Source organism: Dasypus novemcinctus, chromosome 11 (assembly GCF_030445035.2).
Source record: "Dasypus novemcinctus isolate mDasNov1 chromosome 11, mDasNov1.1.hap2, whole genome shotgun sequence".
Taxonomy (NCBI): domain Eukaryota; kingdom Metazoa; phylum Chordata; class Mammalia; order Cingulata; family Dasypodidae; genus Dasypus; species Dasypus novemcinctus.
This window is the reverse complement of record NC_080683.1, coordinates 5,434,117-5,456,008: the sequence shown is the minus strand read 5'-3', so window position 1 is coordinate 5,456,008 and position 21,892 is coordinate 5,434,117. Positions and strand designations below refer to the sequence as shown.

At 64.6% G+C, this 21,892-nt stretch overlaps 1 protein-coding gene across 1 annotated transcript; it reads left to right on the top strand.

Moving 5' to 3' along the window:
* Positions 1–1,646: 1,646 nt before the first annotated feature.
* Positions 1,647–21,892, top strand: IP6K3 (inositol hexakisphosphate kinase 3). Its single transcript, XM_058307686.2, has 6 exons — positions 1,647–8,976; positions 14,997–15,235; positions 15,471–15,639; positions 16,355–16,531; positions 17,688–17,863; positions 20,480–21,892. The coding sequence occupies exons 1-6, from the start codon at positions 8,427–8,429 to the stop codon at positions 20,927–20,929; spliced, it is 1,761 nt and encodes a 586-aa protein (XP_058163669.1). The 5' UTR covers positions 1,647–8,426; the 3' UTR covers positions 20,930–21,892.

The following is a 21,892-nucleotide window of genomic DNA, read 5'->3' as shown; positions in this document are numbered from 1 at the left end:
CCCACCCTGCCCCACCTGTAGTCAGCCGCATTCGCTGCTTCCTCCTGCTCCCAGCAGGGCGCTCCAAGGAGCCCTGCCCAGGTGGATACCTGCACGCTGGCGCGCTTGTGCACCACGGCTGCAGGGACCCCAACCTGCTTCTGAGCATCCAGGTGCCCCCCCGTTCAGGGGTGGAAAGCCAAATACTGGCCGGGGAGGTGGGAGGTGGGTAAGGGGAGCTGAGGGGCTGGCGCTCTTCCTTCCCTAGGAAACCCGGCTTTCCGTGGGGGGAGAAGGTGGGGCCCAGCTGGCAGCTGAAGGGGGTGTGGAGCCTCCCCCGCCCCCGGGGGAGGGGCTGCCAGCTCCGCTCCACCAGCCCTGCTCTGTTCACGCCAGCTCTCAAGTGCCCTGACCGCACCCCTCCTCAGCATGCCCAGTCCCCCGGGGCGGGGACCCGCTGCCCTGTGAATCAAGCCAGGCTAGACCTAGAAGTCCCCGGAGCCCCCCACCCCTCGGCACATGACTCATCCAAGGCAGCTGCGAGGCCCCCCCTGCCAGGAAGCCTTCCCCACGTGGGGGATTCCAGCCCGGCCCTGCATCCTGAGCGGGTGGAAACCTCCGCCTGGAAACGCGGGCGGGAGAGGGGGGAGACCTTCAGCTGCCGCCCCGGACAGGCCCGGCAAAACCCGAGGAGGCGCCCCTGCTCCCGGGAGGGCGGCGTGGCGCTGGGCCCTCTGCCGGGGGCCGCCCCCGGGGCCTCCGGGACGCAACCACCCCCTCACGGCACGCGCTCGCCCCGACGCGCCCGCACCGCCCAGGCTCGCTCCGCCCCTGTCGCCTGGAGGGCGGGGGGCCGAGGGCGCCCCCAGAGGAAGGCGGGAGGGCGGGGGCGCGGCGGGTGGGAGACGCTCGTCCGCGTTCAGCAGCCGCGGAGCTCCTGGCGCGCCTGCGAGGGGACGGGCTCCGGGAGGGGGCCGGGTGGGGGCCGGGAGGGGGCCGGGAGGGGGCCGGGTGGGGGCCGCGAGGGGGCCGCGAGGGGGCCGGGTGGGGGCCGCGAGGGGGCCGGGAGGGGGCCGGGAGGGGGCCGGGAGGGGGCCGGGTGGGGGCCGCGAGGGGGCCGCGAGGGGGCCGGGTGGGGGCCGCGAGGGGGCCGGGTGGGGGCCGGGAGGGGGCCGGGAGGGGGCCGGGTGGGGGCCGCGAGGGGGCCGCGAGGGGGCCGGGTGGGGGCCGCGAGGGGGCCGGGAGGGGGCCGGGTGGGGGCCGGGAGGGGGCCGGGTGGGGGCCGGGAGGGGGCCGGGAGGGGGCCGGGTGGGGGCCGGGTGGGGGGCCGCGAGGGGGCCGGGAGGGGGCCGCGAGGGGGCCGGGTGGGGGCCGCGAGGGGGCCGCGAGGGGGCCGGGTGGGGGCCGCGAGGGGGCCGGGAGGGGGCCGGGTGGGGGCCGGGAGGGGGCCGGGAGGGGGCCGGGTGGGGGCCGGGTGGGGGCCGGGAGGGGGCCGGGTGGGGGCCGCGAGGGGGCCGGGTGGGGGCCGCGAGGGGGCCGGGAGGGGGCCGGGTGGGGGCCGGGAGGGGGTCGGGTGGGGGCCGCGAGGGGGCCGGGTGGGGGCCGCGAGGGGGCCGCGAGGGGGCCGGGAGGGAGCCGGGTGGGGGCCGCGAGGGCCACTACGACCCAGGTCCCGCGACCCGCTGCCGCCAGGCCAGGATCCCCGGGGGCCGCGGGGCCCTGCCGCCCCCCCAGGCCCCTGCGCGGCGCGCCTGAGTCATCTTTCGCCCGTGTTTCTCCCCCTCCGACAGCAAGCTCAGAGCATTGCTGCTGCAGCTGAGTGCACTTGTCAGGGGCTGAAGGGCTTCTAAACTGATAATCGCTGTATTAAAATCACATTTGGTCCCCGAGCTGGAGATTTTAAACATGGCGAGAAAAGGAGGAGGGGGGGGGGGCGGGAAGAAATCCCCTCTCAATGGATAAAATCAGCCCCGAAATAAGTTCTGCAACTGAGCAGCAGGAAGTATTGCTCTAGGATTCTGGAAATCGAGCTTTCCCTGGAAAAGGGATGCTCTCCAAAGGCACATATTTCAGCCAGTCTGAAAGGTGATGGGTGAAGCCCCCAAGCATTCCGGCCTGACCCCACCGAGGGGGCACCCGGGGCTGGGGGGCCCAGGCAGGCCGAGGGCACCTCGTCCTACGACCCTGGAATCATTTTTAGAATGGATTTTGACGCTCCTTTTTCCCCTTGGAAAATAATCTTGCGGCTTTCCAGCCCGGGTGCTGCACCACCTCCCCCACGTGAGAAGCTCCCACCTCCCCTGCCCGGTACCACCTGAGCTGTTTTAAACGGCCTTCGGGTCCTCTCATCTCTAATAGATTAAAAAATGCTCCCTTGAGCTTCGCAGAGGCATTGAGCGGTGCTTGTACCGACCCCCGCTCCGAGAGGTACGAGAGCTTTGGGGGGCGAGAGGGCAGCCATAAACCACGCTGCTCCTGGACTTCACAGCCTGACATTTTCCACTGCAGTCTTCTTTCACTACAAGCTGTTTCTTAATTATCTTCTCCCCAGAACCCCCACACACACCTAAGATTTATAGGGATGTGGTCTGGAAAGTTTCGACACCTCAGTGATCTCGGGGACTCCCTCCTCCCTCGCTGAGCTGGGGGCCACCTGGCCGGGCTCCCTCTCCGGCCCCCTCCACCCCAGAGACCCCCAGGCAGCCCGGGGCGGCAGCAGCGACTCTGGCCAAGGCAAGCCCCAGCCTCCCACCTGCAGCCACTGCCTCCTCCCCTGTTCCAGGCCCTTCCCTAGTGCACCCCGTACACACCCACCCACCCACCCTGCCCCCGGCAGCCTCCCCCCAGCTCCCCGGGGGGAGCTGACATCCCTCCTCCCAGACCCCTTCCCCAGCCCCTCCAAGCACCTCCCACCCCAGCCAAGAGGGATAGCTCTCCTCACCTTGTGCACCCAGGGCGCATTTTTCAACGTAATTCTCCCTACTGGTCCCCACGTAACACTCATGGTACTTTCAGTATCTGTTGATTGAGAAAATAGATGGTGACAAAAACTACATGGAATTCAGTAATGCCTTTAAATGGATGTGTATTGCGGTAATCACCAAAGCATTTGCATACATTCGAGAAATTACCGTGCTCCTTGGGTATTCCTTTTCTAGTCTACAGAAGATGCTTGTTGTGGAATTTCGTGCTGCCCCCAAGTGCCGTCCTCTCACTACCCCAGCCAGGAGTTTTTTGGGGTACTGGGACCAGGGATTGAACCTAGGACCTCGTGTGTGTGTAGCTCAACCACTGAGCTGTACCCGCGCCCCTAGGCTCCCGTTTCTGACGTAAGTCGCCAAGGCACACCGTGGGGAGGATGGAGGGCCCTGCAGATGAGAGCCCGAGTGAGGGATTCCAGAGGGGTGGGCTTCACAGCCCCCCCCCAAGGGATGCCGCCCGGGGCAGAACGGGCATCGGGTTGAGCTGGACTCCCCGCACTCGAACCCCAGCTCCAGTGCTCACTCGCGCTTCAACTTCTCCGACCCTCAGCTTCTCCGTCTGAAAACTGCCATCTCGAGAAGGAGAGCTGGGGCTGTAACACCCGCAGTCCACGGCAGGGGCTTACGAGGGTGGCTGTCGTTAGCTAGGCTACGGCTGGCAGCGCACCGTGTGTCGACTCAAGGGAAGTTTCCTCCCCTTAAGGGCTCCGTGCTGGGTGTTTGGCTGTCAGTAGGTGAAGGAGTCAGGATGCACAGCAAACAACCCTAATCCAGGAAACCCTTCTTGCTCATGCCGCGTCTCCAACCTGTGCGCCACTCAGGGACCAGGCTGACGGAGGTGCCACCTCAACACGTGCTTCCAAGATCACCCCGGCAGGGGAGGAGGTGTGGGGAACCGGAAGTGGTATAGGCCGTCCCATCCACATGATACTGGCCGAAGCTAATCATGTGGCCACGCTTACCCGCAAAGCGGGAAGGGAAGCGCAACGGACCCGCGTGGCCGCTGGACAGTCACGGTCGGCCAGTTGTTTCAAGATATTAGGTGCTGGCCGGCTTTGATAAGATCTAGCCCGTGACTAATTTATTGCAAGTTTGAACCCTTACAGGTATATTTTTGTCTGCCATCTTTTCCTAAAAGGCGACTGGGGAGCTCTAAAGAGGTGTGTCTTCTGTAATCCATCCTGTACCCCGTTATCTGCTCTCTGTGTCCATTTGCTGTGTGCTCTCTGTGTCTGCTTGCCTTCTCTTTAGGAGGCACTGAGAGCCAAACCTGGGACCTCCCAAGTGGGAGAGAGGTGCTCAATTGCTTTAGTCACCTTGGCTCCCTGCCTTGCTGTGTCTCTCATTGTGTTTCCTCCTAATCTTCCTTGTTGCGTCATCTTGTTGTGTCAGCTCACCATGCCAGCCGGTTGCACCAGCTCACTGTCTTGCTCATCTTCTCCAGGAGGCACCAGGAATGGAACCTGGGACCTCCCATGTGGTAGGTGGGAGCCCAGTTGCTTGAGCCACATCTGCTTCCCTGTAACTTTTAATGGATTCAGATTGAGCTTGTAGGTGGAGGTTATACACACAAAGGCTCCTCGGGAAATAAAATGTGCCACCCGGCAGTGACAAGTCACTCCAGCCTTGTCTCCTCTGCGCAGTGGGTAGCATCTGTCGTGTTTGGCCTAAGTGCGTCTAGGGTTCTTAGAGTCGCTGCTATTGTCATCTAGCCCCACTCTGGAAGCCAAATGCCACCTCTGGCCCTGCTATCCCTGACGCTTCTTTGGGGCCCGGGAGAGTCTTGCGGCGCAGAGGCAGGCTGGCTGTGGCTGAGTCCCCTGGGCTGCGGGCAGGACTCATGCTGCCACAGAGCCCAGGGCCTCCCCGAACAGGCAGCTCCCCGGCAGCAGGGAGCCCGAGGCTCCTGGAGAGGGGTCGGGTTATTTCACCAGCACCTGGCCGGAGGACAGGAGGGCACAGGGACCCGGGGCCATCTGTCCTCGTCCCAGAGGAGGGGGGGAGGGGGCCCTGGAGGCCGAGCTCCCCTGGCCGGGACATCCTGCTCGTTCTCTTACACCTCCCCGGGGAGCGCCCGGGAAGTCTGCGGGCCAGGGGCCTGGCTGCGGGTCTGGGGGAGGAGACGTGGGCTGGGGACATTCGCCTTGCTTCAGAGCACCTGGGGGAGCCCAGGGTATGGTAGCAGGGCGTCGGGATCAGGGCTGAGGCCCAGCTCCCGCAAGGGCCCCACCCGCCTTCCCGGCACCCGGCTGACTCCCGGGAGCCGGCCCTGAGGACAGCACAGGGATGACCCCCCGAGCGCTGGACACGCCTGGAGACGCGGCCCACCGAGGAGCCGTGCGGGTCTCGCTCCGAGCGCGGGGCAAGCCGCGACGGCGGGCGGGAAGGCGTCCTCGGCACCCTCACCCCGCCATGCCAGGAGCCCCCGCGGCGGCGGGAAGGCCTCCCCAGGCCCGCGGTGCCGGGCTGCGTGTCCAGGGCTCTCAGGAACGGCGGGGCACAGGGGCACTGCTCAGCGGCCAAGGCCGTGCAGTACCGGAACTGCCCGCGGATGGCGGAAGGAAGGCCTGGGCTGGGAGCACCGCCGTCGACTTGGATTATTTCTTGGGGACGTTTGCAGGAGGGGAGGGAAAAGCAGAGGCCCTCCTGAGCTCAACCCCAGAGCGCGGGAGGCCGCAGTAGAGAGAAAACCTCGGGCTTCCTAGGGAGCTCAAGGTCACTGCCGAGGAGCAGCCCAGCCCAGCTCAGGCCTGTGTGCCGGGGGCTCACGGCCCCCTCCCCCTCCTCCCTCCACCCAGCCTCGTCCAATCCATAGACCATGCAGCTCAGGAGGGCAGGACGCTTAGAGGTCCCCCTGCCCACCCCCTAAGGTGCCCCTTGAGAGAAAGGGCCTCAGTTTTCCCGGCTCTCAAGTCCAGATTTGGAAATGGCCCAGGCCGGCTGCCCAGCGGAAACCCAATTTCTGCCACCCCACACAAAGTCTAGGGCAGGGGGGCTTGCGCTGCCGTGCCGGGGGCTGTCCTGGAGGCCCGGGGTCTCCCTGACTCCCCCGCCCTCCGACAGCCTGACGCCGGAGGCAGGGAGGACGTCACACGGCGCGGCCGGAGCCGAGAGGGTGCCGGGAGCAGCAGGGCCGCACAGGTCCTGCCGACAGCCCCAGTGACACCGCCCCGGCTCCCGGGCCCCTCCTGACGGCGGCGGGCGGTTCCTGCCGACGGGTGTGCTCCCCGCTCCAGCCCGCCCCCGCCGGGACAGGATGGGGGGTGCCGGGCAAGCCGAGGGGGCCTCGGGGGGCAAGGCCTGGGGGCAGCAAGACCTGGGTGCCCGTCCCAGGAGCTGGTAGGTGATGACGTGAGCCCACGTGTCGAGAGGACGCTTGAAGGCGCTGTTCGCCTGCGCGGGCTGAAGGGGGGCCTGCCTGCCCCGCGCCCGAGTCCTCCTGAGCGCAGCACCTTTAGTTAGGAGGGCGCCACGAGGCCGAGACGCACCCGCAGGCGAGGGGCCCTGAGGGGCCTCGGGCCAGCCCCAGAACGCCCCAGACGCTGGGGGCACGCTGGGCTTGGGGATACCTTGATTTTGGACCCGTGGCCCCTAACCCGAGAGACGATGAATTCCTATCATTTAAGGCACCCGCTGCGTGGTATCTGCCATAGCAGCCAGGAGACTAAGACCGCCTCCGTGGCTCCCTTCTCCCTCCCCCCTCGCCTTCCCCAAATTCGCAAAAGGATGGCATTTGCCAGCAAGCGCGGTGCCTTGCCGGCTGGCCAAGGGGACTGCAGCGTCCGCTTCTCCGTGGGCCGACCTCCCCCACCCCCGTCCTCGGCTCCTGGGGCAGACCCCAGGAGGGGCTCCGTCCGCGCTGCCGCCAGCAGGGCTGAGGGACAGTTGAGGCCCGGTCCCCCTCGCCTCGACACCCGGCCCCAGCAGGCCCAAGCACCCCGGCCACGGCCCAGCCCCTGTGCACCCCGCAAAGCAGAAGCGCAGGCGCCTGGCAGCACCCACGCCCTCCCCTCCCCACGGGAGGCGCCGTAGCCCGGTGGCCGACGTCCCCGCGCGCCGGGGAGCCAGCAGCCCCGGCCGGGCTTTCAGTGCCAGGGACAACCAGCCGGGCAGCGCTGAGCGTGGGCCGAGTGGCCGACCAGGTCGAGAGCTGGCTGAGCCCAGCACCGCCCGGCCTGGCCGCGCCCTTGACCGGAGTCGGGCAGAGGGGCAGAGGCTTAGGAACTCGGTGGCGACGAGCCCGCTGCAGGGACGGCCTCTCGGACGAGGGCATGGGGGGCAGAAGAGCTCCCTCTGCGGTGTCCCCGTGGCGCCAGCCGAGGCGGTCAGGACGTCCTCGGGGCTGTGTCGCCAGCCTGGAGTCCCAGGGTTTGCCTCCAGCAGAGCCCACCCTTAGGGAGAGCCCGGGAGGAGCGGGGTGGACGGCGAGGGCCAGCGGGGGGGGCGGGAGGGGCCCGCTTTACTTCCAGCTCTGCTCCCGGCCGGCCCGGGCCCTGGGCAAGCCGTCTCCGGCCTCCGTGTTCTCCTCTGCAGCGTGGTGGTGACAGAGCCCGCCTTTCCCCCATGGCCCCGGGGAGGCCACGGCCCGGCAGTAGTGCTAGAACCCGCAAAGACAAATCACATCTGCCGGCACTCTGTTCTGGGCACCGGGCTACCCTCTTGACAGGTTTCCAACACCATGAGGTAGGTATCATTATTATCCTGTTTACAGATGGGGAAGCCGAGGCCCAGAGAGGTTGAGTAACTTGCCCAAGGTCACACAGCAACCATGCAGGGGAGCCCTGAGCCAACCAATGATGCACAGCTGTGCTATATGAAAATAAAGCGTTTGCCCTCGCCCCTCTCCCCAGTCCCCTGAAAAGGTGAATGTCCCTGTGGCGAAATGCTGCTTTCCTCTTGTAGGGCCTGGGATCGATGCCCCCCAAGGAAGGAAGGCAGCAGGTCAGGGGACGTTATTTTTATTTTTTTACTTTTTAAAAGATTTATTTTATTTATTTCTCTCCCCTCCCCCCCCCCACCCCGGTTGTCTGTTCTCTGTGTCTATTTGCTGCGTCTTCTTTGTCCGCTTCTGTTGTCAACGGCACGGGAATCTGTGTTTCTTTTTCTTGGATCATCTTGCTGTGTCAGCTCTCCGTGTGTGCGGCACCATTCCTGGGCAGGCTGCACTTTCTTTCACGCTGGGCGGCTCTCCTTACGGGATGCACTCCTTGGTGTGGGACTCCCCTATGTGGCAGGGCACTCCTTGCGCGCATCAGCACTGCGCATGGGCCAGCTCCACACGGGTCAAGGAGGCCGGGGGTTTGAACCGTGGACCTCCCATGTGGTAGACGGACGCCCTAACCACTGGGCCAAGTTCACTTCCCTCGAGGGACGCTAGAACACGGTCTGCCCTCAAGGAGTTTAGGGTCGTCTTCCGTGTTGCTTTGTTTTAAACCGTTTAAGACTTAAATCCAAAAGGTACCCTAAATGGCACGCGGTGGAAAGCCTCTCTCTCACCTGCTGCCTGCATGCAAACACAGTTCCACGTTCCTTGTAACAGATTGTTCCAGAAGTCATGGAAGCACCTTTACAACCTCATGGAACTACCGGCGAGGGACCCGCCGTGGGCTGGGCAGGCGCCGCGTGGGCTCTCAGCGCCGCCGTCTCCCTCGTGTAATTTCCACCCCCTCCTCTGCTTTCCAGGGAGCCGGCGCCGGGAAGGTGTGGTGTGACCGCGCCAGGCGCCCCCACCCAGCAAGCACCTGCCCTGGGCCGGGAGCCTCCGCCCACCCCGCGCTCTGCCAGCAGCCCCCGCCAGGCGCCCCCCCCTGCCGCGCCATGGTCGTGCAGGAGGGCGCGGGCGCCGGCGCCCCCAGGGCGGGCGTGCGGCTGGAGCCCTTCCCGCACCAGGTCGGGGGGCACCTGAGCGTGATGCAGTACGACGAGCGCACCGTGTGCAAGCCCCTCGTCCCGCGGGAGCAGCGCTTCTACGAGTCCCTGCCGCTGGCCCTGAGGCGCTTCACCCCCCAGTATAAGGGTGAGTGCGGGGGGGCCGGGGCCGGCGGGGTGGGGGGGCACGGGACCTGCCCCTGTCCTCGTCCTCGGGAAGCCCGCAAGCCTCAGGTCTGCAGCTGAGAGCCATCCTGCTTCCCTGCAAAGTCGGCTCTGAGGGCTCGAGAAGGAAATAAAACGATACCCCGGCCCCTCCCCCTGCCCCACTGGGGCTTTTCTGGTGGTACCTGGGGGTGGCAGAGCTGGCACACACGGGGCCGGCTGGGGGCTTCTTCTCTCCCTCTGGAGGCCAGGGCGGGAGCCCCAGGCCTCAGGCCAAGGGGACGAGACGGGCTTGTCTAGGAAAACAGAACCCCCACCCTCAGCCAGCAAGGGGCACGGCCGGGGGGCCGGGCTGCCCTCCGGGTACAGCTGGGCACACTTCGGCCAGCAGGGCAGCTCTGGTCCCAGGATGGGCCCTGGGGTGGCACGCTGGGTGGGGAGGGCTGGTGCGCCGGCCGGGGCTGCAGGGCGGCTCTGGGGCACCGGCCACCTCCCCGTCATCACGGTGGCGGTGGACACTGATATCCAAACACGACAGCCCAAACCCTCCTGGGTGTCAGCGGTGGAGGTGACCGGGAGCCTGGGCCTGCGTGCATTTTCAAAGCGTCAGCAGGGGCCGACCAGCTGGACCTGGCGGGCCTGGGTGTGAACATGCTCGTTCCCAGGCCCCATCCCAGACTCCGAGTCCTCGGGGGGGGGGGCCTGTGGCTCTCACTCAGCTCGTGCCCGGCCGCGAGCCAGGGCAGGAGCTCGGGGGCAGCCTAAGGCCTCGAGCGCTGGGCCTGTGCTCACCCCGCTGGTCGGGGGTCACTGCCCATCTCACCAGAGCGCCTGCCGGGATGAGTGTCCGTCCTGTGCCAACGGGACGCAACCCAGACGGGGCAGGAGCTAGCGGGGCGTCCTCCTGCCAGCAGCGCTTCCTGCTTGGCCCACCCAGCCTTGCAGCCCCCAGGCCCCCTCCCCACTGCACGGGCCATGCCCCTGGGGGGGGGGGGCGGGCATCCGGGGGCTGCCCGGCTCTGGCCCGCTAACCCCTGTGGCCGGGGCCGCCTGGGGGCTCTGCTAGCCACTTTGAGCCCAGGGGTGCCAGCTACACGCTGCAGGCGATGCTAGGGCACCAGCCCCCGGGGCGCCACCCAGGAAAAGGGGTTTTGAGCTGGTCAGGGAGAGTACTGGGCCAGGGACCCCAGGACACCCCTCAGCCGCGGCCGGCTGCCGCCCCTGCCTGGGCGACCCCCAGACCTGAGGTTCTGGTGACGCGGCCGGGCCGCAGCCGCAGTTGAGGCACCACCGGCAGGCACGTCTAAGGAGTCCCCAGAGGGCCCCAAACGGGGGCCCTCGTGTTCTCGGATGCCTGGGGAGGCAGGAGGGGGTTTCGCTGAGGTCAGCAGGAGGGGTCCCCAGGAGGGCCCGGGCTCCGCGGGCTCCTTGTTCTGCCTGATGGGAACGTAACGACATCTGCTCACCCCTCGTGCTGCCTGCCGTATCAGGCGTGACCGTGAGTAGTTCCTGTGTACTAATTTGTGTAATCCTCGCGGCAGCGAGTCCCCATCCCCATTTCATAGATGAGGAGACTGAGGCACAGAGAGGTTCCTTGACTTGCCTGAGGTCACACAGCCAGGGAGAGGGGCCGCCGGGATCCCAAGCCCCGCCATCTGGCTCCACGGGCTCTGACCCACCAGGCCAGGGACCTCACGTCAGGGGGACTCAAATGCCCACAAGGCTGCCATGGGGGTCTCCCTTTTTCTCCCCAACAGACACAGCCCCCCGGAGAGAGGGGCGCTTTCTGAAGTGACCACCTCGCCCCCCTCGCTGCCCTGCGCCGCTGGGGTGGCAGGGAGAGCCCTGGGCAGAGGCGTCACCCCAGGGGCCATCTGCTTGTGCCAGGAGCTGCCCGCGGCCCTGTGCTGGGCTCGCCTGGCAGGCGATGTCTTGGGCAGCTCTGCCTCCGGGCCGCCCGGCGCTTTGGGCAAACGAGGACATACTCCTGGGGCCAGACACATATTACAGACGGTGGCCAGTAAATGCTCTCATACGCTTAAAAATAAATGCATGACAGAATAGGCACAGAGGCTCGGAAGGAGCTGGGCCCAACCCAAATTGCCGGGATGCTCGGCACGTCGAGCGCGGCAGCGGGCACTCTTGCCTGCCCGGCCGGCGCTGCCCAAAGCCGAGGTTTGCGGGGAGAGCTGGTGCAGGGGCAGGCAGGGATCAGCCCGGTCCCGCCATCTCCTGGTCCAGCAGGGCCCTGGGCCCCTGAGCCTAATCCCCTCAGCCTCTGGGACACGCGGAACCAGCTGGAAGCCTGGCTGCCACTGACGTGGCTCTTGATTAAAAAGAGTAATCCAGGGGGTGAGGGGGGTGGGGGCTACATGGGAACCCCATATTTTTTAAATGTAACATTAAAAAAAAAATACATGATCAAAATCCAAAATAATAACACATTTTGGCAATTGTTCTCAAAGATTAAATAGACAGAGTTGACAATGTCTTTTATCTATCACCAATGACATTTCAATTTGTAAAATGCCACCCTTTATAAAGCTTCCATGTTTAATGATTAGGAAAATATGCATCATAATAACAAAAATCATCGTAGACATTTTGCCTGTCTGGGAAAAGATAAAAAGTCCCATAATGTTAAATAAAAAATTAAAAAAAGAATGATCCGAGCCAGCACCGAGCGGCCTGGGGCCCGCTGGTACACCGAGCCTGCTGCCGGCGGGCGGCTGGAGGTCATTGCAGGGGGGCTGTCATCCCAGTTCCCCCCAGGGAGTCCTAGGCTTGGCAGAGAAGGGCTGACCCATGGAGGGGTGTGAGAAAGAGAGGGGAAAGACAGAAGAGACGGAGCCAGACACACGGAAAGGCGGGACACCCAGAGAGGTCAGGGCCGCAGGGGCTGGCTGTGCACCCCGACAACAGGAGAAGGAGCAACGGCTTTGAGCTTTGAGTTTGGGTCTTTGAGCTTTTGAGTTTGGGTCTTTGCTCCTCCGCTCTCCTCCACGTATGCAGACACTCAGAACTGATGTCCGAAGAGGCAGGCCAAGGTCACGTCCCTCCAGAGAGGCCTCCAGGGTCTGCAGGCCCCGAGGCGGTGGTTTCCGGTGGGCCCGTCTCCACGGCCCGCGGGGGCACGAGTGGAAGGGGCCAGAGGCCTTGGGGCAGCGGCTTGAGCTTTAAAGACCCGGAAGGACCCTGGCCCTGGCCTGCGCTCCTGTCGGGCCCTCCCAGCGGCCAGAGGCCTCCAAGCTCCCCAGGGACGAGCATGGGGGCCGGTAGGTCTTCCTGCCCTCGGAGGAGTGAGCCGGGGCCTGGAGGGGTGAGCCGGGGCTTGGGGGGGTGAGCTGGGAGGGGTGAGCCAGGGCCTGGAGTGGTGAGCCGGGGCCTGGGGGGGTGAGCCGGGGCCTGGGGTGGTGAGCTGGGAGGGGTGAGCTGGGACCTGGAGGCGTGAGCTGGGAGGGGTGAGCCGGGGCCTGGAGGGGTGAGCCGGGGCCTGGGGGGGGTGAGCCGGGGCCTGGGGGGGTGAGCTGGGAGGTGTGAGCCAGGGCCTGGAGTGGTGAGCCGGGGCATGGGGGGGTGAGCCGGGGCCTGGAGGGGTGAGCCGGGGCTTGGGGGGGTGAGCTGGGAGGGGTGAGCCAGGGCCTGGAGTGGTGAGCCGGGGCCTGGGGGGGTGAGCCGGGGCCGGGGGGGGGGTGAGCTGGGAGGGGTGAGCTGGGACCTGGAGGCGTGAGCTGGGAGGGGTGAGCCGGGGCCTGGAGGGGTGAGCCGGGGCCTGGGGGGGGTGAGCCAGGGCCTGGGGGGGTGAGCTGGGAGGTGTGAGCCAGGGCCTGGAGTGGTGAGCCGGGGCCTGGGGGGGTGAGCTGGGGCCTGGAGGGGTGAGCCGGGGCCTGGAGGGGTGAGCCGGGGCCTGGGGGGGTGAGCGGGGGCCTGGGGGGGTGAGCTGGGAGGGGTGAGCGGGGCCTGGGGGGGTGGAGGTCCTGGACCTCCTGGAGCCAGCGGGCAGCCTCCCACCCTGAGGACACGGGGGTGGAATGAGCTCCGTGCCTTTGAGCTTCCCGGCCCCCAGCCCTCTGTGCCGACGACCCCGGTCTTGGAGTGGTGGAATGTGGTTTGTCTGTTCTCCCCCACGGGACAGAAAGACCCAGAACAATGGGCCCGGGGACACGGCAGGAGAGCGCCTCACCAGACGTTCCGCTCCTTCTCGCATATCTGTGGCCTTCGCAGCGCTGCCCCCTTTCCAGCTGGGCGGCCTTGGCCAAGTGAGCCAGCGTGGCCCCGTCCACCACGCCACGGGCTCCTTACGACCCAAAGCGCCCGGCGCGCGGGAGGCGTGGGGGCCGCGCTAGTCCTTCTCGCTCCCTCGGCGGTTTCCCGCGCCCGCCGGCAGCCCCTGGCTCTCGGAGCAGAGCGACCATGGGGGGCCAGCCCAGGAAGGACGCAGGCGCCCAGGTACCTGCAGAACGCCAGGCTCGCCTGCGCTGTGATCGCTGTCGCTGTCACCTCACCGGCTGGGGTGAGAACAGCGGAGGTTGTCAAGGAGCTGGAGAGGGCGGGACGGCGCCGAGACCGGGTACCAGGGCCCCGGGGGCGAGAGGGGAGAGGGGGCGCCGGGCCAGGCCCCGGCCGAGGTACAGAGCAGCCCGGAGAGCAGCGACCACCCTGCCGGCCCCGCGACGCAGCGGGGACCCCGCGGGGAGAGCGGCCGCCCTTGCTGCCGGGCCGGCGGGAGCCCTGTCCTGCTCCGAGAAGGGGGCAGGGCGTCAAGGCGTCCCGTGAGGCTGGACACGGCGGCCCACGGCCCAGCCCCTCTCGATTGGGGTCGCCCCCGGGAAGCAGGTGGTTCTCGCAGAGACACACCTGGAGAGGTGAGGGAGGGGAGTGTGCCCTCAGACCCACAGCATGAGGGAGCGACGAGGACAGGCGAGGCGCCTGGGGAAGCTGTCAGCACCCACAGCGAGCGCTGGTGACCCGGCGCCCCCCGAGAGTCAAGGCCGCGGGCACAGGCAGAGCCGGGGAGGGGCAGGCCCAGCCCCCGCAGCCCCGCTCAGCGGGGTGGAGAGGGGTGGAGGGGGGGCAGGGTGGGGGCAGGCGGAGGCCACTTGCGGAAGGATTCGGGGGCCGCGGCTGTCACGGGGGCTTGGCGTGGCTGCCTCCCGGGCCGCCGCCCAGAGAGTCGCCCCGGCCCGGCCAGAACCCTGGTGAGCCTGGGCACCCGCTGGACGCCGCGCCCCCGGAGGAGCCGGGGCTAAAGGGAGGGCCCGGGGGCGGAGGAGCCCACCCGGCCCAGCCCAGGGAGAAGCCCGGTGGCACACTTGTCGCTGGCGCACGCAGCGGCGCGCGTGGAACGCCAGCGCCTCACTCACGCCTGCCGACGGCTAGGCGGTAACAGGGGCGGGGGCCTCCCAGCCCTCGCCAAGAGTCTGCGGCTGCTGCTGCATCTAGAGGAAAGGGCCGGGTGTCGGTGTTCCGTGCAGGGCCGGGGATGGCACGGTGAAGAGGGGCTGCGAGACCTGGCCCAGGAGCTGAGGGAGGAGGGCTTCCTGGAGGAGGTGACCGAAGAGACGTGGAGGGAAAGGAAGGGTGAGGAGGGAGGCGCGGGGCTGGGGAGGGTGGGCACGGGCTGGCCCCACCGTGGGTCTGCAGACAAGCCCCGTGCCCCACCCTGGCCCTCGTCAGCTAGGGCTGAGGGGCGCCCTTGTCGCCGAGGACCTGCTGGGTGGGCTGTGGCGTGACCGGGACGGTGTGCTGTGCAGAGAGCTGGCGTTGTTTAAAGCAGGAAGGGGCCGAGAAGGGGGAAGCCGAGGCCGTGTGGCGGTCGGCTTCTCGCAGGCTCCGAGGAGCTCGGGCTTGCCGTGGAGCAGGGTCAGGTGCAGGCTACGCCTGCGAACCCCGCGGCTCGGGGCCAGGGCCGCCCTCCTCCAGTTCACAGTGATGTCCCCCGGCAGGCGGCACTTAGAGGTGAAGCCCGCCTGACCCCCGCCCTCCCTCCCGTGTGTCCCGCAGGCAGCGTCACGGTGCAGCTCTGGAGAGACGGCGGGGGCCACCCCAGCCTGGTCGCCAGCCCGCCGAGGGAGAGCCGGGGGCCCCGCGGGGTCCCCCCCCGAGCCGGCGGAGGCGACACGGCGGACGCTGCGGAGGGGCGGCGACGACGCCCACCCCCTCGCCCGGTGGCGGCACGCACGGCCGGCACACTCGCTCCAGGAGAGGTGAGGGCCGCTGGGCAGGTGGCCGGAGCGGGGGCGGCTCGTCCCTGCGCCTCCTAAGGGATGACGATGCCCTTGATCTCGGGAGTTGATGGGCGGGCAGGTATCCGGTGCATATTTGTTTAATTAAATACCTGGTTCCCCGGAACCGCAAAGTGTTCCTGGGTGAAAGACAAAAGGGCAGAGCAGAAACTCTAGTATAGTTTATATAAAGGAAAAAGTGTGACCGCTTTTGATCAGAAACGCCCTCTCCTGGGCAACCGGGTCTGGACAGGACGAGGTTAACGTGGCGGCCGCCCTGGCCGCCGGGTCCAAAGCCTCTGAAAACGTGGCTGACCCTGCTCAGACCGGGAGGCTCCCTGGGGCTTCTGACATTTATGGGAGCAAAAGGGAGCTAATAGGATGCCAAGGCCTCCCTTCCCGAAGGCGCGCGCGGGAGCCAAGTAAGCCTCTTGGCTCCAAGTCGGGAAGCTCCGCTATCCCCGTCCCGCAGAGGGGAGGCCCCACGTGGGCCAGAGGGGGGCGGCGTGCCCCGCAGCCCCTCGGCCCCCACCCGCCTCGCCCCGCAGGCCCCCGGCCCCCACCCGCCTCGCCCCGCAGGCCCCCCGGCCCCCACCTGCCTCGCCGCCGGGGCGTTTTGAGGTCTCAGGGCGGCTTTCGCACCCTCTGACTCCTTGGCCCACGCATCCACCCGCAGGGAGAGGGGACAGCAGAGCAGACCTTGTTACTCCGTTTCACGGATGAGGGCGCTGAGGAGCAGGGGCGGGGACCCCATGCCAGGGTGGCGGCCTAACCCCCCTGCCTGCTGACTCCCAGTGAGCGGCACCCCCACAGCGAGGCTCAGTAACACCCTAGGTAAAAGGGACCGGGGGCGGATGTAGCGCCTGCTTCCCACGGGCGAGGTCCTGGGTTCAATCCCCCGGACCTCCTTAAAAACCACAACAAGAGCAAACCAAACAGTGAACTACTCGGGCAGCCTCAGCAGGAGGAGGCGACACTCTCTGATGCGTGGTTCTGGGCTGCAACACGGCATGACCTGGTGCGGGGACCCGAGCCGGGCAGGGAGGACACCGGGGTGCCCCCGGGCCCTCGGGCACCCCCCAGGCAGCCCGTGCCGGCGTCGCCCCGGCGGAGGCCAGGCTGGGAGCGGAGCGCCCTGACGCACGGCCTTCCTCAGCCGCAGCGCCGGCGCCGCGCTCCCGGGCTCCGAGGGCCCCCTGCGCGCCGGGGCGTCCCCCTGGGCCGAGAGGAGGGGCGCCAACCCGTGGGGCCTGCGCTGCCACCAGGCCCACCTGCGCCGCCTGCGCGCGCAGGCGCCGGAGAACAGGCCGCAGCGTATCCTTGCCCGCCTCCCCTCTGCACCAGCCGGGCCGGGGGCGCTGGAGGGGCGCCAGCCTCACACCTGGCCCTGGGGAGCTCAGAGCCTTCCAGAAGGAAGATCCGAGGGTGCGGGGAAGTCAGAATGGAAATTAAACTCAACACCTCAGCCGTAAAGGTGGGCTGAGTGAACAGATGTGGCTCAAGAGGTTGAGCTCCCGCCTCCCACATAGAAGGCCCCAGGTTTGGCCCCCAGGGCCCCCTAAAAACAACAACAACAAAACAAAGAACAAAGAACAGGCAGATGAACGAGAAAACCAACGCAGGGGGGCCGATGTGGCTTGGTGGTTGAGCTCCAGCTTCCCATATATGAGGTCTGGGTTCAAGCTTCAGTCCCAGTACCTTAAAAAAAAAAAAAAAGACGGGCTGGACTAGGGGTCCCTTGGACAGACAGTGACCTGTGGGGCAGCAGGGACCTGAGAGCCCTGGGTGCATCGCTCCCACCCAGCCTCCCTTCTCCCAAATTCTCCCTGCAGGCATTTCCCGTGGGCCCGAGAGAGTGAGGGTCCTCCGTTAGGCAGACCCCACTCCCCCAGAGGCTGCCGCTGATCAACGACCACAGGCTCGAAATGCCCCCTTGCCACCCCCGGGCTCCTTGCGCGGGCGGGCGGCTGGGTGCACAGTATTTACCGAGCCACATCTGCAACCCTAATCCCCAAGGAGCTCTGCAGGATAATTACTCCGCCGAAATTAATATTCCTGCAACTCATCTCCCAGGCTAACATCACTCTACCTCTCCCAAAAGGTACTGGCCCGTTCAGTGACTCGAGGGTTTAGCCCTTACGATTTTCTGCCACAAAATGTAAACTGGGCATCCTCTGCCAGGGATTTCATGCCTGCATTTAAATTTCCACATCAGAGCAGAAAAGCAAAAGGAAAAAAAAGTCACATACTCATAAGCTGCCTCCCAAATAAATGGACTTAGAAAAGCAGGCTGCAAGCTAATGCCTTGAATTCTGAGCAGCGGTGAGGGGCTTGTCCCCCAGGGGAAAAGGTGGGCGTGAAGGGCTGGTGCTCGGAGGGGGCTTCCCAGCTGGCCTCGGGGGCCTGCCGCCTGCCTCCCGGGCACAGCGGCTTTGCGTTCTGGGAATGTTCCTTAACTCAGCACCACTAGGCTTCCTGCTGCTGGAAAACCTCGTGTCGCCGTACAAGCACCCCTGCGTCCTGGACCTGAAGATGGGGACGCGGCAGCACGGGGACGACGCCTCCGAGGAGAAGGCGGCCCGCCACATGCGCAAGTGTGAGCAGAGCACGTCGGCGAGCCTGGGGCTGCGCCTCTGTGGCATGCAGGTAGGTGGCCGGGGTCTTGCAGGGCCCGCGTCCCCACTCGCCCGGGGCAAGATGGCGGCCATCCGGACTCCACCGGCCCCCCACGGAGCCCTTCACTTCCGGGCAGCAGCATTACAGGGTGCCCGGCACGGTTCTTTCAACAAGGAAATGCAGATCCTGGTCTACCACATGCTCTGTATTTTAAGAGCACCCGTCCCCCAGGGGCGTGGAAAACCCACCGTCCCTCCTCCCCCAGATGGCTCCCTTGTCTGTGCGCTCGTTGCTTGCCTTCGTTGTCTGCTCGTTGTTGGTTTTTTCGCTCATGGTCTGCTCATTTGTTTTTGCTCGTTGTCTTGCTTGTTGATTTTGCTCATTGTCTACGCACTTGTTTGTCTTCCTTAGGAGGCACCAGGAGCCAAAGCCAGGGCCTCCCGTGTGGGAGGTGGGCACTCGAGTGCTTGAGCCACCCCCGCCCACACCATTTTTTGAATTTGGTCTCCTGGTCTTTGGCAGCTGCAACTTTCCACAGTGGCCACGTGGGTCCTGCCCGTGTGGAGAGCAGACCTTTGATGACAGCATGAGAGCCGAGGCTGGGAAAAGAACTAAGCGATCGCTTCTCTGTGCCCTCCATGCCTGCCTGATTTCTCATTCTCTTGAATGATGAAGCTGAATCTGCTCCCTCTCAGAGGCTGTCAGGCATTCTGCTCCTTGAATTCTTATGAGCCAGTCCCTCTTCTTCATCTACCTTCTCTGTTTCTTTTTGCTTCCTGTTCTATTTAGCAAAGTGAGAAACTTGTAACCTGCTACATCCAGGCAAAGGAATGGTTAATGTTTTTATTGCCCAGACTCCATGCTTCATTTTTTGCTGCTCTGATGTGGCTGATAGCAGGGGCTGCGGGAGGAAATCATCTTTCTCCACTCAGTCACTCTTATGGTCTGTCTACTCAACGCAAAACCAGACACCGGTTTGACGGTAAACATTATAGCTTTCCTTAATTGAAACTGCCACCCCTTGAAGCTGGAAGTTGAGTCTATCAATTTGTGGCACAGATGTCCCTTGAAAGGCTGGGAGCGCGGTCCTCAAGAGAAGGGAGTGTGATGATTTGTGGGGTGAATGGAGTCTCTTGCTGGACCTCCATCCTCTGAAACGGATCTGATTTATTTAGAAAGGGACGCCTGTCATGTATTTATGGCGGCTAATTTAGCAGCCGATCTCCAGTCCTCCAAAGACAATGCCGAGGCTATCGTGTCTCCCAGATTTTTTTCCAGCATTGGTTTTCTGTAGCTATATCATGGAATCTGGAGGTGAGGAAGACCTAAGAGGCTGTCTTGGCCAGGTGCAGGCAGCTCTTCCCAGGCGTGCCAGGCAGAGGTGAGCCGAGCCGCCCTCGGGCTGCGCCAGCCCTGCAGCCGCTGGCCTTGGTTCAGCCTCTGCTGCTGCTCGAGTCATCGAATGCCACGGGGGCAGCTGCCGCTGTGCCCCCACCAGCATCTCTCTCCCATCTGCTGCCTTCTGGTGGCCAAGACATGACAGGGGCGGAGGGGAGACCGTGGCGGGGAGGGAGCCACGGCGCGCCTCGCGCCTTCCGCCAGGCTCCCCTCTGCCGTGTGTGGCTGCCCGAATGCTCCATCCTCAGCTGATGTAGCCGGTCTTTTCATCTTCAAACAATTCACCCCGCGCTATCCCAAGAGCCATTACTGTTTCCTTAGAATCTGCAGAGAAAAAGACTTTACAGACTTTGCTGGGGAAAATTTAATCTAGTTGGCTCTCCAAGGCCATTGGCTGTGGTTTCAGATTCCGACTAAAGCTTTCTAGCTTGGGTTTGCTCCTCTTTGAACTGAAGAGGGCTAGCAGCCAAGGCTTAAATCATGATTTGGAGGTTGACGTTGGAAATTCACAAGAAAGGAGATCCAGACCTTGTCCTCATGGGTGGAGGGTCACTGCTGCAGGACGAAGGCTCTTTAGACCTTGAATTACTATTAAAGGCCAGCGGAGAAGGCATATTAAAACGCGGAAGCTGCCCTGGCGTGTGACGGAAGGTCGCCTTTCCCTTCCCTTCAGCCATCCTTGCCCCTGCGCCTCCTGGAGACCTGTTTATACATGATGTTAGCCTCTGATGCTGCAACCGTAGCTGGTGCCATTTTTTTTTTAAGTTTGCATTATTCCTTCACTTTGTCTCTTTTTTCTTTTAAAGATTTATTATTTTCATAATTTCTCTCCCCTTCCCCCACTCCCCCATGTCATCTGCTCTCTGTGTCCATTCTCTGTGTGTTCTTCTTCGTTTGCTTGCATTATCTGGTGGCACCGGGAATCTGTATCTCTTTTTCTTGCGTCATCTTGCTGCATCAGCTCTCCGTGTGTGTGGCGCCACTCCTGGGCAGGCTGAGCTTTTTTTGGGTGGGGCGGCTCTCCTTGCAGGGTGCACTCCTTACACGTGGGGCTTCCCTCCATGGGGGGACACCCCTGCATGGCAGGGCACTCCTTGCGCGCATCAGCACTGCGCATGGGCCAGCTCCACACAGGTCAGAAGGCTCTGGGTTTGAACCCTGGACCTCCCATGTGGTAGACGGATGCCCTATCAGTTGAGCCACGTCCACTTCCCCACATTGTCTCTTTTTTCTTCTTTTTAACATAAGGTTTATCAAACGGATAAGAAGCACTTTCTCTGCAAAGACAAGTACTATGGGAGAAAACTCTCCGCCGAGGGCTTCAGACAAGCCCTCTCGCAGTTCCTGCACGATGGGACCCGCTTCCGAGCAGAGCTCCTGGAGCCCGCCCTCCGCCAGCTCCGGGCCCTCCTCTCGGTCATCAGGTGCCAGAGCTCCTACCGGTTCTACTCGAGCTCTCTCCTCATCATCTACGACGGGCAGGAGCCGCTGGAGAGACCCCGGGGGGCTCTGCGGACAGCCCCCGGCCGTTCTCCCGGGGGCCCCGCCGAGGTCGACGTCCGAATGATCGACTTTGCTCACACGACCTGCAAGAGCTCCTGGGATGCCCACGCCACCTACGACGGACCAGACCCCGGCTTCATCTTCGGCCTGGAAAACCTCATCCAGATCCTGCAGGATATCCAAGAGGGAGACTGAGAGTTGTTGGGCCCCCCTGGACTGTGCTGGGGTACAAGTCTCAAAAGGGACTGGTTGGTAGCCAGGCGGCCCCGGGGCCCGTCGGCTGGGTAAGCAGCCCGCCTCCCTGCAAGAGCCCTCCTGTGGGCGGCGGCGTGTGCTGGCTGCTGAAGTACCCGGCCCTGGCGGCAATCCCGCGTCCTCTGGCGTGGTGCTGTAATGCTGGCCCTTACAGAAAGGACAGTGAGTCCAGGCTGGCGCCACGCTGGAGGACAGCGGAGGGCCGTGGCACGAGGTAGACCAGCGTGACGGGGAGCTTCTGCAGGGCTGCCTCTAAACACGCTTTGTTGTCACGCTGCAGTCCCCGCAAGCTGGGAGGAGAAAACCTCACTTGAAGGAGACTTCAAGAGTGAGCTCGCGGTTTCTCTGCTCTGGCTCCAAGGCAGCCGGATCTAATGAATACCTCGTACTTCCTAAGAGGCGTTTTAGGTGGGCAAGATGAAGTGGGACGAATCCGCCCCTCTCACCTTGCTTCACACCCCGCCTCTGAGCAGACCAGGACAATCCCAGACATGAGAGGGGGTCCACCAAGACCCCAGTTTCTCCATTTTCCCCCGTGGAGAGGGGCGTCCCTTTCCAGACTCCGGAGTGCCTATCGGAGGCAGTGGTTCTGCCGGATTCTCACCGCGGGGAGGCGGTGGCCCCGGAAGGTAGCTTCCACTGAGGACGAGTGCTCAAGTTCAACTCCACTCTCCGCTTTCAACTTATTTATTTGGGGGCTGGGTTAGGGGGAGAGTAGAGGAGGCCTGAAGGACGGAGGAAACCGGGGCAATGTTTACGACTGGTGGACAAGTGTAAATACAGAAGGAAGAGCGCACGACTGTCATTAATTCCTTCCTCTGCAGTGTGGAAACCTATTACAATGCCCTTGAGTCAAGCACTGAAATCTGTTACCCAATTAGGGAAATAAATTTGTTAATAAAA